The sequence below is a fragment of the Notothenia rossii genome (assembly GCF_949606895.1).
Source record: "Notothenia rossii genome assembly, chromosome: 7".
Lineage (NCBI taxonomy): Eukaryota > Metazoa > Chordata > Actinopteri > Perciformes > Nototheniidae > Notothenia > Notothenia rossii.
In genome coordinates this window covers 14,985,760-15,003,081 of record NC_136905.1, presented here as the reverse complement: position 1 = coordinate 15,003,081, position 17,322 = coordinate 14,985,760, and the positions used below count along the sequence as shown (strand labels likewise).

Sequence of the window (17,322 nt, the reverse complement as noted above, 5' to 3'; positions counted from 1 at the left end):
TGTTATCACACAGAGCAGACGGCTTCTCTTTACATATGTATCACCTCTTTAAAAAGGCAGCATTAGACTGAGGCTGGCTGTTTTTATCTTCTCAATGATCATATCCACAGTGGGTGGTAATCAGACGATGTTGGTGAGGATCCCTCTCAATGAGTCTGATGGTGGGGATGATGAATTACATCACAGCCAAATGTGTCCAGTAGGAAAGATTAACTGCTTTTTGTTGGCAGAAAATGTACACCTGCTGCCAATATGAAAGACAGATGTTTATTTTGTGTTTGTGCCAGTTACAATGAGGTTTCAAGATAAATGGAAGTGCTTTGAATGAATCTAAAGATAAATACAGCGACAATCGTAGGAATGTTTTATTTCAAGAAAGCAGAAGTAGTAACAATTGATATGTTCTTGTCTTTAAAGTAAAATGCATTAGCCCACTTTGCAGCTGAGTCGAGTTGTGTTTAAAGCTTGGATAAGTAAAGATTTTTGTGGAAAGTTACTTATTTGTTTGTTGTCCAACTTTAACATGCATTTTACCCAAATCACATCGCAAGACTGAAGCCAGAAAAACACAGGTTTTTAATGATACAATTAATTATATATTTGTTTCATTGAAATGCTTTGGTTTTAGGCTTCTTTCATTGTGCATGCTGTTATACTTGGACACTTCAATAATAAAGAGCCATTCTAAATTGAATTAGTGAAAGCTGTTATTTTCCTATGACAAGTGTCAGGTGCACTGATTATGAATATAATAGACACAAAGTAAACTAGTAATATCTGTATAACAAATGTACAATTTATAATTTTGATATTTACAGTCCTTTCTTTTATTAATGGAAAGCTGCAGAAGGGATTTCCACATGGCAGTGGGTGAGTGAGATGGATATAACAGCACCTTGCTTTCTTTGTCGTTCTGTGTTTTATATGTTTTCATCCTTAAACCGGACACTTTTGTTAATATTCTGAGCTTCACCTGCAGCTGCTGGTTTTGACCACAAGGCGGCGGTCACACATCGACATTTAAACTAAAGTCAGGTGCTGCACTGTGCTGCCTTCAAATGTCTTTCTGAAGCAATGGGGTACACGAAGGATGATACCTTAGACCTGCTCAGGTGTTTAGGGGTGAAAACAAAACCAAAAACGCCCAAAAAGTACAACATGACACGGATTTGTTTTTGGGGTTTTGAAGTCAACAGACAGAAAAGTGCTATTATGTATTTGGGTCAGGGATATAAGGAAGACAACATGCGTGTCAAAGATGTAAGTATGCCGGTCTGTAAAACCAAGCTTTTTTTCTGTTACGTTAAACAAGCTCAAATAAGCCAAAGTTGTGCAGCTATCATTATATGATGAATACCGTTCATATTTACAACTGAACACAATTCATCTTAAATACTTGTGACAGGTAGATTAAACAGACCAATGGTGGCTGACAGTTTATGTTTCTAAATTCCACAACATTAAACTTTTATAGGCTATTTGGGCCATTCTACCGAATTGGACCAAAGTCAGGTTGGAAATGTTGTATGTTTTTCTCCCAAAACTTTGTCCATTTGTACCATATCTAAATTACACATATCTAGTAAAAGAACCGTACATTTTTATATCGTATTTTCAGACTGTATTGGAATGCTTTTCCTTAACCAAAAATGGTCACTACCGAAACATAGTACATACACTGTAAAAAAAAGTATTATACTAACCTGTTAAGATTGTTTTACCTTCCCTTCTCTAAATGGTATTTTAACAAATATTTCTTGAGGGTTTTCACAATTAAATTAATATAAGTGAATTGTTAATCAAATTTCAAAGTTCAATTTATACAATTCATAAAAATCATAATGCAAACTTTCTTTGTAAAATGCATAATACTGATCATATTGATTCCAGAGTTGATGATTGTTGAAATTGAACATACATTAAACCAATCAGTATCATATCATTTTAGTTGATAACTCAATATACTTCATTTTTTACAAAACATCCAGTGTTTCGGTAGTGACCACAGTATTTTGTTCTCAAGGTTTCATCATATTCCCTCAACCTTATTGCTTAATTATTGCTCATAACATGCCTTATGTTGAAGTGTGAATGTTTGAAGCTACTGACCCAGAATCAGCACTTTAGTAACAGGCTGAAATAGAGGGGACTGAGGCTAGAATGGGTGATCTGTTTGGTATTTTGAGCAAAACACTTCACAGACATGTTTTTTATATATCTGAGACCTATAATATATGCCTACAAATAGTATAATAAGATACCTTTAAAGTAACATACTGATTTTCAGACTTTCAAATACATTTATTTCAAAACTATGGGATTTACCTGCTTACCATTCCATTTTGTCACTACCGAAACGATCATGTCAATTACCTAAACTTATATGTTTCGGTATAGTGACTGTTTCGGTAGTGACAATTCTAGCTAAAATTGAGCATAACTAAAGAATGCTAGCAAGTACATGGCTAGCATACGAGTCATTCTACAGAAAAGGTGGAATCTGGGTGATACAAATCTGCTGAAATATATTCCTTCTAAACACATCTAAAACCTGTTAAATAGCAATAACTAACTCTTAACTTGATGAATCCACAACAAGTGGAGCTTAAAGTATTTTTATTATTTGTATACATTATACAAAGCTTATTTATATAGGAACGTCACTGGTGTTACGTGTTACCAGGAAGAAGAGTAACACCAGTGACGGTAACACCAGTGACAATTTGGAGAAAACACTACCATTTTAACAAAATTGCTGCCAGGTGTCAGACCAAATATGGCTTCAGTCAATATCAAAGTCGTTTAACTCTTCAATACAATACATTCTCCCATTCAAATGTTCTCCCCTAGGGCTATGAAATGAGTAACACTAATGACAGACTTGAAAGACGCACGTACAATTTGAAGATAAAAGGACACCATTAACAAACAAAGTAACTATCTGACTTTCTTTATGTCTTTGTCCACTGCACTGCCTCAAATGATCTCTTGTTACAGGAGGCACTTCAGAGACAGTACGTTACTTAAAAATAAAAGTGTTTTGTGTAGCAGCAATGACGTAATTTTGGGTGACTGACATTGGATATTATTAATAATAATTTGCGTTTTTTTTTTTACCATTTAAGTGTTATATTTAATGAATGTAATGTTATGTAAATATGAATGAGATTTATTTATCGAAAAAAAAAAAGTTTAATGAAAACTATAGGCTCCACTTCCATGTACGATCAAAGTGACAAGGCAGTTCCTTGAACTTGGCATTTTAAATAAATTGCAATTTATGTATAAAACAATTTTTGTATTTAGTACCATTGAAAAGACAATCTCTATTTATTCAACATATATAATAATAAGAATGACCTTCAATCACGCCTCAAACTGACGGCACTTGTCTCTATAGCCTGTTTTAAATTGAAGTTGTCAGAAGTTCTTACCACCAGCTGCTCTTGCAGTAATAAGTAGTGCCTTTCTTACTGTCCTAATGTGCACAATGTAGTAATTGCTTTTTCCGTCTTTTGTTTTCTTAGTTATGTTCTCTGTATTTTATATGTTTGTGTTATGTGTTATGTGTAACGTTGCTGCCTTTTTGGCCAGGTCAGCATTGTAAATGAGATTTTATCTCAATGCTTTTTATCTGGTTAAATAAAGGTTAAAAAAAATAAAATAATGAATGTGAGTATTAGGTCAACGTCATGTATTTTGGTGTCTGCAAAAGTAAGTGACAGTACTTCCACCTTTTCTCTAGCATGACAGTTTTTTAAGAGGTTTACACACATAATACTTTGCATAAAACCCAGAAAAAGCGTACTCAATTGAAGATAATGTGTTCGGTAGTGACAATTCTTAAGGTTACACGCCGATTTTCAGATTTTGGAACAGATTTTTATCAAAATTATGGGATATAGCTACTTGCCATTCAGCCATGAGGGACAGGGATGCAGTGTCACTGTCTACCATAGGCTCAGCCATTGGACTAAAACCCCTTGTGTTTCGGTAGTGACATGAAAACTGGGGACATGATTTTTTGAGTAGGCCTACAGTTTTTTTATTAAAAAATGATACCCACAATAAATCTAAATATTCCAACTTCTGTTTGAATGTAACCATAAAGATTTTCTAAATACACCAATGAACAAAATACAAGTGTTACTTACAGAGATTGAAATTTAGATGTCAGGGTTGGGGACAGAGCTCCACTTCCCAATAGAAAGTACCCTATAAATGATGTTTTTGTATAGGCTATTAAGCTTATCACTATATAATGTAATGCCTTGTGTTTAAATAGACCATAACCTATTGTTAGTAAATATCTATGTCTGAATACTTAATTAGTTTTGTTAAATAGTTTTTCTTGTTGTGGGGCCGGACTTTAATTTGGTAGAATGCCCCATATAGGCCTACAGTCTGTGTCAATGACAACCTTAACGTCGAGTATACGCTAGCATTAGCACTCCCACTTTCACAATACGTTTTTAGCCAAAAACACTCTCCGTTCATATGTTTATAGAAATTATATCACATACTAGCTTAACTTGTAACTGTTATTTCTACCACGTTACCTGAAAGCACCATACTCCTCATGAGGGCGCCATTTTGGCTCTACAGTTTCTCACTTCATGCAGTTCCTCCGTTTAGTCATGTGCGTGTAAAATCCAGCGTCGCATGATGTTTGCAATGATTAACATAAGTGAACCACCACCAGGGTATGTGGTCAAGTAGAATCCAACTTTAATGTTAAAAATGTATTACCACTTCCGTATGCTATCAACAGTTGTCAGCAGTTAAATTGTTTTCAACATAAGTCGAAGTTTTACTACGGCTAAAAAGTAAGGTGTCTGCAGTAATGAAAACAGTCAACAGTTTTGTCAGGGAGACAAAGGTATTATAATAATGATTAAACTGAATTAATGTTGGCTAATTAAACCTAAATGTTAAACTTCAGACTACAGAAAATATATATTTTCAAAGTGAGTGAGTTATGGTAGCCTGTGTAAAACTCTAAAGCTACCTTTGGGGGACACACACAACACACACACACACACACACACACACACACACACACACACACACACACACACACACACACACACACACACACACACACACACACACACACACACCAACACACACACAAACACACACACACACACACACACACACACACACACACACACACACACACACCACACACACACACACACACACACATACACACGTAGCCTCAAGCAGTGGCCTACAATGCATTCACACAAGCACAAAATGTAAAATACATAGGCTAAAGATAGGTTATAGATATTGGTAATCGTGCGCACCCACACACACGGACACACGCGTATGCTCGATCCGCCACCCTCTTCTCTCTCTCTCTCTCTCTCTCTCTCTCTCTCTCTCTCTCTCTCTCTCTCTCTCTCTCGTGTTTCACCCTCACACCTCAACAGCAGCGTGCAAGTAAACACACGCGCACACACACGCACACACATATTTCTCTTGTATCCTGTATTTTTTTATTCACTGGGAACCGAGCGCTTTATAAGCGGTCGTGGATTATGATGCTATTTTTTATAGCAGCGGAATATTGGCCTCTCTTTCGGCTTCAACTGTGAACAGCACTATATCGCGTTATTTATTTTTTTTCAGATTTATTTATAATTTGGTTCTCCGTTACTTCTGAGCACCGAGGGACCTCCGAGACGCAAAGCCTACGTTCAATGCCGTTGGAACATGTCCTATGTTCCCTTTCAAGGTAAGACAGAGCATATTTTATATTTTTTTGTCATCCACTGCATTTTCCTATTCTGCCCTCCTCCCCCGTTTCTCTCCATCCTCTCTCTCTTCCACTCTCCTTTTCTCTCTCTCTCTGTTCCTCTCTTATCCCTGTGTCTCTATGGCACTATCATATGCAATAGGCATATCTAAAAGCACCGTAGCCGACAGGTGCATAGAAATAGCCCAGAGATGCCCACACACTGACACAAACACACACACGCACGCACACACACACACACACAGGGATCCGGCGCAGCGTGTGTCCGATTGGACCTGGGCATGCGGCAATTATAGTATTGTAATAAGGTATGCATGTGTGCTGGTGTCACGGTCTACTCTTCAAATGCATTCATCCATGTTATTGCAGCCTGAGAGTTGATGGTGAAAAAAATGCTATAATATTCTTTAAATACTCCCATAATAATCCTCTGTTCTTATTGGGTTCATGGTACTCATAAAGAGTTTATATGGCACACGTTAATATTTGTTTATTGTGGTATTATTAAGTAATATGCTGCCCTTATCACTCTTAATGTCTTTTTTTTAATGTTGGTGTAAAATGCTAGTAATATTCTAGGTAGGCACTGTCAGTGTAAGGAGATTAGAACATGTAATACTAAACCATCTCTTATGAAATACTGCTAGTTCTTTAGTGTCTTGCACAAATATATTGGTGGTTTTCTCAATAGCCTGAATGGACTGTATCCTGCCTCCTGTGTGCAAAAACTTTGGCCCACTAAAATATTTAGATGACCAGAATGAGAGGCTACTTCATTCTTGCTGGTCTTTTATTCCCCCGTACTCGAGTGTGAGTGGGTGAAAGGCGCTTCAGTGTACGGTAAAGGCAGATTCCCCTTGGTATCATTGCACTGCAACTGTGACTAATGCTATATGTGAGCAGGCGTGCTGCAGTGAGCTGCCTCAAATTTAGCCAGTCAAAACGCTCAATTTGCAGTGTGTGTGTGTGTGTGTGCTCAGAGGGGCTAATTTGAAAAAAGCGAGGTCTTCAAACGTGATGGTCAGAGGGAGACGGGGATGAGATTGAACGCCCAGCGCAAAGTTTGGAGGAACCGTGAAGGATTGGGGGTGTCGAGTGAGTACCTGCTATCAAAAAGATGTCAAAAACTGTAGGGACGAGGAGGAGGAGGAGGAACTTGATATACGTGTGTCTGTGTGTTTGACAGAGAGAATATGAGCGGTGTGAAGTCACGGAGAGAGTGCTGCATGTGACTGTCAGGGTAACACTCACAGACCTGTAACCCCTTGTAGAACAATATGGGTGCCACCAAAATGGAGACTAATCTCGACCTAAAAAAACTCTACTCTCCTGGACTCCACTGTCTTCTCATGTGCAGCTCAGATGATGAGTCCAGGGTTGGAGTCATCATCTGAGCTGCTCATGAGAAGAGCGAGAGCACATTTTCCTGCTCAGATCCTTTTAACTCAGATTTTTGTATTCGCTGAGAGCAAAGCAGATAATGGCCAAAATTCCCTCTTGTGCAAGTGCAGCTATAGAAGTTGGTTGCATAATGTTGGTGAGATACTCTGCTTGTGTGTGTGTGTGTGTGTGTGTGTGTGTGTGTGTGTGTGTGTGTGTGTGTGTGTGGGTGTGTGTGTGTGTGTGTGTGTGTGTGTGTGTGTGTGGTTGTGTGTGTGTGTGTGTGTGTGTGTGTGTGTGTGTGTGTTTGTGTGTGTGTGTGTGTGTGTGTGTGTGTGTGTGTGTGTGTAAGCCCAATCTGGGAGTCATTGCCAGGAAATTGTGAGCACAGTGACTGCACCTTCAAAACCTGCCAGCGAAGGCACTGAGTTCTCTTTCTCTGTGATCGCACACTGCTGTTTCATTTTAGACATTGTTGTCGGAGCTCAGCATTATTTAGTCAGATTCAATTTCGTAAAACTGAGGATTTATGCGTTAACTGGATTACAAGGCATATCAATATGAGCAGGTTTTATGGTTTTACCTTCATAAATGCATCAATCGTATAAATATTGTACCATTAGTAGAAATGACACCTGACAACTTATTAATTTGTATCATTTTATATTTTAAAGCCAAAAAGTTAACATAAATGTCCCCTTAAATGTTTTTAAAGACAAATTGTAAAATTTCTTACTTTTACATCTATCAATGAATATCTTTTGGCTTTTGAACTTTTAATTGAGCAAGATAATCCATTTAAAGACAACCTTAGCATTAACCATAAATAATCATTTGTGAAAGTAGTTGGCAGTTGCAGCCTTATGTATTTTGGCCAACCACCTTATTACACTATCCATCTCCCCTGTCCACCTATACATTACAAGCTCCATGGTTACTCAAAGCGATTATGTAACACAGTGTGATATTTATGCCGCACAGTGACTCAACATCTACAGATAAAATATATGGTAAGTCGGCTGGTATTACTGTGAAATTGATTTGTGATGAGGTATGGATACACATGATGGGTGAGGGTGGGGGGGGACAAGGACCCTCAGCGATCTTGCAGATGTGTTTGAGCCCACATTGACGAGTGTGTTAAACTAATGTAGCAGGCAAGCCATTTGCAGTCATGCCAAGTACCGGCTCACATGAACAGGCAGTTAGTGGGAGGCAGGCAGCAGCAGCAGCAGCAGAGATGGGCCTTCCTATCTTGGCTAAATCTTTTTCCTCCCTCATTCGCTCTCTTAAACTCACACCTCCTTTTAGTCTATCTCTTTTTTCTTTTCTCTCTCTCCCCTGCACTGTCGACCCCCCCTCATGCTGAACCACCCACACACACATACTACACACACGCATGCTCTTCTACCCCCTCACTGCCTCTTCAATCGCTCCCTCTTTTCCCTCAACTACAATGGCTGTATCCATGAGTGCAGATGGACACTATGGAAGCAAGCTGCCAGCCGCTGAGCTATCCCTGGCCTTGTCGATTTTACAGTAGTTTGATACAGCAGCTCCTGTCAGGCATGGCCATAGTTAAAGAGACAGCACACCACCAATGCACTGCAGCACTCCTCTACTCCCTCCTTCTCGTTCCCTCTCTTTCTCCTTCTCTCATGTGACATAAGGGACTGTCTTACACCCCTCCACTACTCGGGTTGTGCCAAGAACCATCATCTGTTAGGCTATTACTGTACTGCAAGCATGAGATTCATCTAGCCCTGTGCACTAGATGATCTGTCAAGAGAGAGAGAGCCCATTCATTCTCCAGTGGGGTGCTGAGTGTACTGGAGATGCGTTTGCGGTGGCTTTTTAGAGTGTTCTGGAGCACAGGCAGCAGAGACGACCATTGATGAGCATTTGGGAGAAGTGATTTGCTTTTAATCACGCATGTCGGGCTGAATTCTCCAGCCGGAGAGCTTCCCGACTGGAGTTGACAGATCTCTAGTGATCCGACATGAATCAAAGAACCCCCTGTCCAAGTTCATGGACGATTTACATTTGCCGGGCAATTCCCCTCTAGATGTGGGAAGTCAGCACTTTTAAATGTCAAACAAGACTGTCCATTCAGCTTTCCAAGAATCCCTAAAGCTTTCTGGTCAAAGACGTGCAATGATGTCAAGATATTGAGGAAATGTAATTCCACTGCCATTATTCTGCAGATAGGGGGTCAAAAAACGTTCAACAGTTTAAAACAACTTAATGCGCTCACACAGTATTTTAAAAAATGTTATCAGCTTGATCAAGGATCTAATAAATATGCACACAGGGTGGTGCATAGCAGTCGCTTCTTCAAAGGCATATTATGGAGCAGACATTTCAAGGTCTTTGATAACCTGGAGGTCAATCCATAGCTAACCTTGGCAGCATTCAATATGTGTGTATTACACCAGGGACTGGGACCATGTTGACCCATTGATCATCCAACACGTGTAAGTACTGAGACCCCGGGCGAGATCTTAACATGATGTGACATTTTAGTGGAGATGCATTCTTCATCAACGTTGGGGCCTTTGGACTGTTGGCCCCAATAATATAGTTAGTCATCTGCATAGAGTGTAAGGTAGGTCGCTCTCAAGCTTGCAGAGTCAAGAATGTCTTACTTGGAGCGTGTTCGTAGAAGGCTCTGAATGGTTTATTTTTGGCAAAGAATAAATGGATCCTTAGTGCAGATGTGTCGTCACTCCACTGTCTTTTGTTCAGTATCATTAGATTGACTAGTCGTGATTCGTGAGCTGATTGTCGTCTCTTCCTATCGGTTGCCATAATGATATTTTTGTAAAGAATACCAGGACCCCCTTATCCTCAAAGAGCCTTTAGTGCTTTAGCGATATTAGGGGAATCTGCACGGGGGCTACTAAAACTGAGTCGCTTGGAGGAGTGGCTTTTTAGATTCAGCTACACTTTGGGTGGGTGGGTAATTCAATTCTGGTGCAAAGCCAGAGTGGAATGACTCAATAAGAGAGGGAGAAAGAGAGAGAATGCCTTGGCTTTTGATTGATCTCGTCAGGATTCACTCACAGCAAAAAAGGTCAGGATGAGCTGCCTCCCTCTCTCCTGCACCAATCAGTGGGCTGCCAATCCGGGATAATGATCTCCCTCTGGATATGGTTGGCTCATAAGGTTTGCGGCCATGATGTCATCCAATCCCTTGGATGCCCGTGATTCAGAGCTGTGAGGTTTTAGCAAAGTAACCTAGGCGGTGTGAGAAGTTACAGTACATATGTCAGTAGTATTGAGTCATGGCGGGACCGGTGGATGGAGTACTTTTTTTATATTAATTCACAGCATGAAGGGATTTTAGTAGTCCCTGATTCATTATTTTTAATGTTCTCTAAATTATACTTGTAGAACTCTATTCAAATTATTGAATTGTAAAATACTATTATGTCCATTGATTTGCTTTCCTACAGTTTTAATTTCCACAATTGCCTTTTGTCTTCCTTTTTGCAAACGTATAGGAATGAAGGTGTGAAAATGATAAGAAATATTTTATTTCATATCATGCGAGCTATAGCTGAGTAGCCTTTAGGTTAAATAATAATGTGCATAATTGAAAGTATAAACAGTACACTGGGGGGATTTTTTCATTTCCTTTGACATGTTAACTCAAAGTATTTCATTACCTTTATTTAAATCATCCCTGAAAAGCTTGAGGGCCAGTAAAAATAAGAGCTACTACCACAGGCTGTAAAATAATGGCCTCTGAAATTATAAGAACAAATCCTTTCTGTGCACTGAAGCCTGAAGCTGGATGAAACATCAGTGTCAGGCTCTCAATCTCTGAGTGAGGAATACAGCGCTCGCTGCTCAGACTAGTATTTGGCATGCTAGACCACTGAGCCACACTATAGTGCACTGTTGGGGGTTATAATCAGACACCTGTAGAGCCATTCATTTCAGACATTTGCTATTTTTGCCTCTTCGTGTTTGTGCATACTGTATGTTTGCCTATTTGAGTGTTGTATTTCTTTATTATTTTACATTTTGCATTTGCAGTGCATGTTTGGGTTGTGTGAGGCTGACATGCTGCAGTCTCTTTCAGCTCAGTGGAGAGGAGCGGTCATATCAGGTCATGGACATTTTGTACAGTACCAGCTCGAGATTCAAGCCTCCTTTCAACTCACCTGACCTCCACATGACAATGGGAGTGTCCACGATACACCATGTCCTGCCTCCAATTAGGAACATTTATTTTTGGTCATATTATTGAGTTTTCATGAATGATGATGTTGTGAAACACAGTATTTAATTTATCTCTTTCTACCAGAATGATATTCCACCTCTGTCCCCTTAAACATTTAGATTTGTCATCAAATGCAAAAGCTGTGAACAGCTGTGTTCTGGAGATGACAGCATGTTTTTAACAGCCAAGAGGCACTTTTGGGAACAATGCCATGGTAAAGTGTAAAAAGTGTGACGGGTAAAATCTCAATGTGTCTCAATGATATATACATAGGAACTTAGAATGACAACATTGACTTGATACAAATGTAAAGAATAAGTGCAAACCTTCACATACAAAGGATTGCCATCTTTAGGAAATGTCACTGCTATTCAGCAAACACCTGCACACTTTGTTCGGGAAATCAGCATTGTGAGCAATGGGTGTAATGTGTAAAGTTTGCTCTCTCTGTTTTATGTCATTGTGGATTGAAAATGATTAAGCACACTTGACAGTGATTTCTGGCATTTAATGAATCAGCAATTTATTGATTGACTAAGAAAAAAATTGGCATACAAATGAAAAAAAGACCTATTGACTCCTGCATCCATCTTATGTCCATACTGTACATGTAATGGTTCACTGTAAAATGCACCACCACAGCTTTGGTTTTCGTGGTTTACACTTTCGCCTCACAGCGAGAAGACCCTGGTTTGATCCTTGGCTCTTCCTGTGCGGAGCGTGCACGTTTGTGTGGGTTTTCTCTCGTTTCCTCCAACATTGCAAAGATGTGCAAGTCAGGCAGAGTGGAGACTCTAAATTGCCTGTAGGTATGAATGTGAGCGTGAGTGGATGTCTGCCTAGCTGAGCTCAACCTGTGATGCTCTGGCGACCTGCCCGGTGTCCTGCCATCCGCCCAGTGCATGCTGGGATAGGCTGTAGCCCCAGGTGTGCCAAAAAAGGCTTTAGTGGGAAGAGAAATTGAATGAATAAATAATTTACCATTCATCATTCTTTGTATTAAAAGATCAAATAAAGCTTTTAAAGTATATAATGAGATTATTTACGAGCAGTGATATGTTCTGTGGCTATACGTTTAGAGTAGCAGTCATAGTGCACCATTAACAAAAGTACAGCAAAGCTAGACAGCGCTAGATAGCGCTAGGAACTAGCTACTTCATCAATGCAATTGTTGACTCCACATCAGTATCATTACATTTAAATCTTAGAAAAACGTATAAAATAGGTGAAAAGGTGGGAAATCTGATAGGAAGTAAGCAGTGCAACCGTGTAAAGCTCAGAGCAACACATTTTGATCTGTGTCTGTACTGTGGCTATCTTCTCTTCTCTTCTGCTATATAGTATAATTGTCGCAATTGAATTAGCATGGTAGCTTAATGACACAAGTTTAAACTATGAATGGACCACAACGTATATTTGGGATACATTTGAATGTGAATGACCTTTTTTCTAAAGATCATCATTCAACATGAGCTGAAGGTATGTGAATAGGCACATTCACACCACAGTACTTTTCCCACAAAGGTTCATAAGAACTTAGTTCTCATGAACTAGATCACGTTCACACCGCAATTAATGAGTCCCTGGGGGGGAGGATTAGGCAAATGAAGCCGCTGACGTCACTTCTTCTTCTTCTGCTTTGGGTTTACTGGCAGGCCGCAAACAACTTCACGGCGTATACTGCCACCCGAAGTCCCCGGCCGGAAGTCTCCGGAGTTGGGGACTGGCTTCAGTAGAAGCTGCTGGGACTCCCAGCAGCTTCTACTGAAGCCTTCCGAGTAAATCGCCAGAACGCCGACACCTCCTCATCTCCACCGCTCCCATGTTTTCTTTTGTGTTGCGATAAGTTAGTCTCTCTGCGTTTCTGCGTTGGGCTAATGCTAATAATGCTAATGCGAGGATAATAAAATGGCGGCTTAACAAAACTTTTTGGGAGTTTTACGGGGCGTGGTTTGCATTCCGCCCAGCCAATCAGACATAGGAACCTTTTTCTCCCACGAAAGTACCTGCTCTCTAGCAGGGACGGAAAAGGGGGTAAAAAAGGTTCTGATTAACAAATTTTAGTTCCAGCTCTTTTTGGTGTGAACTACAGTGGGAAAAGTACTGCGGTGTGAACGCGGCTATTAACTAGCTATGACCTACCCTGGCCTTTGTAAAGGAACATACATTGCTTTTTTTATTTTATGATTTGATAATGAAAGTGTTGATCCTAATTTGTTGTTAGATATCTGACTTGGGAATTGAACTCTTTGTATGGTTACGTGAGCAGGCCCCAATCTTTAGAATTCCTCTGTAATCATTTAGAAAGGTATTTCAATCATATCTTTTTTTCACATAAAAAACATCATGTAGGTTGTGTCTCTATTTCAGATGTAGATTTGAGAGAATTTGTTACCTGAGAGTTGCAACAAAATGGAAATGTTCTCCATTATTTGTCTTCATGCTTGTGCAAGTGTGTTTGTGCGTCTATGTGTGTATTCATGTAATGTTGTGTAGTAATATGTGTGTAGTGGTGTTTTGCCTCCACTCAAAGGACCTCATAAAGGTTAGCAGGCTCGCTCAACAGCTGATGTTAAATTTAGCCTCCTTTTCACACACAGTCCCACACACCATTTGAGTCTTTTCTACTGTATCAGACCATATCCAGGCATGTTACCGTACGGAAGAGATGTGCCATTATTTCATATTAGTGATCAGAATTCGTGGTGTTTGTGATGACAGTATTGCAAGAAAGAAATGTTGATTTTAGTTTTGGATGTCTTGTTTTTATGCTTCAATCAAGTCGAGCGCTCCAGAGTAGTGATGATGAGTCTTCCTGGATGGGATTGAATGTAATAGAATAACAAAGTGTAAGACTGTTGTTTGTGATTAATGGCACTGTCAAACCGGTAGGAATTGATGGTGCTGAGAAAGGCTAGTAGGGTGCCAAAACCACACTTTTCATTTTGGATTCTCACTTCACTCTCACATTTAAATTTAGAAATTGCAAGAGCATTCAAATGACTTGCGCCAGTTAAGAGCAGCAGGAAATAAATGGTCCCATCCAAAGACGCAATCTTTTTGGAATAAAGTATATCTTTTTTTTAAATTGCACTATTTGCACGTGCAGTGTTGTGCAAACCACATTACTAAAATGTTTTAACTGCTCTCAGCTCCGACACACACTGACATTATGTATGGGTGAAAGGTTGCCTCGCAGATAGAAGTGGTTTGCCACCACCTCATGACCCCCAGGTTCTGCAGCCTGGCTCTATGTAACACATGCAATGTAGTGGAAAATGAACATATGACACAACTACTGTTCGCTAGGTTGCTTCCTCTCACGGAATATAACGTGTTTGTGCTCAAAAAGCTCAAAGGAAACTAAACGCTGTACATCAGAGAAGGATATTCGATGTGTGGTATAAATAAGTTATAGATGGCGTAGAGTGACAAACAGTGGATTTCTGAATGATGTCCTGGAGTGTTCTGGAGTCAGCATTTTACCCCTGGCTTAACACAGCTTCGTGTGTGGCTTTATTAATTACACTTTTACCTCAAGGTCTGACAGCGGTCTAACACACACGAGTAGATTCCAAATATGTTCAATTATAAATATAGTGGAATAGGAATAAACAAAAAAAGAGCCATATGACTTCAGAACAAACTGTGGTGATATGTGTATTTGTAGATCCTTGATCTGACACCATTAATAAAGGACAACAGAGGTTTGATTAGCATTGATCTTCAGTTCATCAGTTTGTGTCCGGCTCTTGTTCGCCTGTCTGTTCTCATAAGCAGTCACTGCAGGATACTGTCACTTTAGCTCACAGAATATATCAATAAGGAAAAAAACATCTGATATGACAACAGGACTCTCTTGTCTTACTGTTAAACTTTTAACCGAGGAAAGGGTTTCTGTGTGATCTCAAGAGATGTCATCGCTGCAAAAAGCTCAGCAAGTGGAGAAGAAACGTGGAGCAAATACGGTTGGGAAACAGGAAGAGCTGAATGGGGAAGAGCTGAATGATGAATGCCAAGCTGTCCCCCGAAGACAGAGCATGCACTTAGTACAAACGCAGTCATTCCCCTGCATTGGATCTTTCTTGGATTGTTGTGATGCAAAAGAAAGCAGGAAGTAAAAAGGAAGTGGGAGCCGGTGAATATGGAGTTCCTCACTCTGCTGGGGTTTGTATCTCAACATTTATGAGTGATTTTTTTAAACCCTTTTTTATCCAGGCAAGGTTTTCTGAGCTTTGCCCCGCCTGCTCTTTTTAAGCAGCCCACCCCCTGCTTCTCATTCTTATAGTAACCCATTCAGACATTTTGGAGATGCCTCATCCGGCTGCAGTATTCCTCAGGTGGTCAATGGGGTTGGGTTTAGCTGTCCACTTCATGATTGTTAAGAACATCGACCACTCATGTTACCAACTAAGGATTTTTCTAGCAGACTCACAGATCTGAGCCATCAAACCTCTCTGTCACAAGCGCACTTCTTACACCCTGCATGGAGCTTTTGTGCATTTACTTAACTTGCCATGAATTTGGAGTGAAGATGTGAATTAATGGCATCTGGCAGGAATGGCTCCTGCGCACGGGAAGCCCGCTGCTTATGTCGTGTTCGTGGTGAGCACTGATGTGCTTCCATTCGAGGTAAATGTCTGTTTGTATTAGTGACAGAACATGTGGCCTTAGGTTGGCTCTCTGGGAGTGGGCAGTGACATCATTTCATAGTGTCTTACATCATTAGTAACAGTGATCGGGACAATAAACGAGTTTGCAGTGACACGTGTCTGTGTTCACATAAACACACCTCAGGGGTAGATGAGTCAGAATCACATGCGTTGCTGAATTAACTTGATTTAATTCCGCTTTATTTCATGTGTTTAAGATGATAAAACAATCAGCGGCAGCTTCCTTTGGTTTTATGGAGCTTTATTGCAATTTTCAAAGCTTCTATGCACACAGACACAGTTAGCAACTAGCTGAACATAGAGAAGCATATGAAGCAATATATTTCCTCATGAGATGGGAAACCAAAAACATATATAATAACATTTACCAGGTGAATAATAACATTTACCAGGTGACATGGAATTAGGGTTTTAAAGGGGCAGAACATTTCAGGTACATTTCTGGAAAGGTTCCATGGGAAGTTAAGCTGGGGAACTTTGGAAATATTCGATGCAAAATTAAACAAAAAACATGACATTTCAACAGATTTCAAACATTTTTTTTTTTTAAGTAGAACAGAACAAGTTTTAATTATTTTATTGAACAATTATCTGTTTAATTGAAGAACGAAAACAGGAATGTTGAGTTAAATATGAATGAACAAAAATGCACCCCCCATCCAAAAATCTCCACAAAGTCCCATTCAAAATGTTAAATGAACAGATGTGGCTTCATTTGTCTTGTGCTTTGGGCTCAAAAGTGTGATTCAGTCTTCTCGAAATCATCCGTGCATGTGATGGAGGAATGCACAGTGCCTGTAGGGGGTGTGGTCTCAATAGCCATGCAGGAAGCAGTGTGCTATGGCATGGATATTCAAGTGTACTTGAATGGCATCTGTTTTAGTCAAGATTATGCTAAAATATACTTTCCCCAACTATATTGAAGTTCCCTATGAAGAGCCAACCTTACTTAAATTATGTAAATGTATTTCAAATTGAAAAAGCTTATTTTTACAGAATTATGTTGGCGAAAACGAACAAAATCACATGATGAGGTTCTGTTTTACATATAAAAATATGTTTTGATCAAAAATACATACATACATTATACAGTAAACCAGTATTCATTGCATTTAACAATCTCAGGCACACACACACACACACACACACACACACACACACACACACACACACACACACACACACACACACACACACACACACACACACACACACACACACACACACACACACACACACACACACACACACACACACACACACACACACACACACAC

General features: G+C 39.7%; 1 protein-coding gene across 15 annotated transcripts in view; it reads left to right on the top strand.

The window, feature by feature from the left end:
- Positions 1–5,435: 5,435 nt before the first annotated feature.
- The window catches only part of syngap1b (synaptic Ras GTPase activating protein 1b), a 126,478-nt gene continuing 114,591 nt past the window's right edge, over positions 5,436–17,322 (top strand). For 3 of the 15 annotated variants that reach the window (XM_079691540.1, XM_079691529.1, XM_079691539.1), the window contains exon 1: positions 6,698–6,859. In XM_079691540.1, the coding sequence (XP_079547666.1) occupies positions 6,802–6,859 (58 nt within the window). In that variant the 5' untranslated portion in view covers positions 6,698–6,801. Of the gene's footprint in view, positions 5,744–6,653; positions 6,860–17,322 lie in introns of those variants that run through there. The other 12 variants (XM_079691536.1, XM_079691534.1, XM_079691526.1 and 9 more) reach the window with 10 other exon arrangements.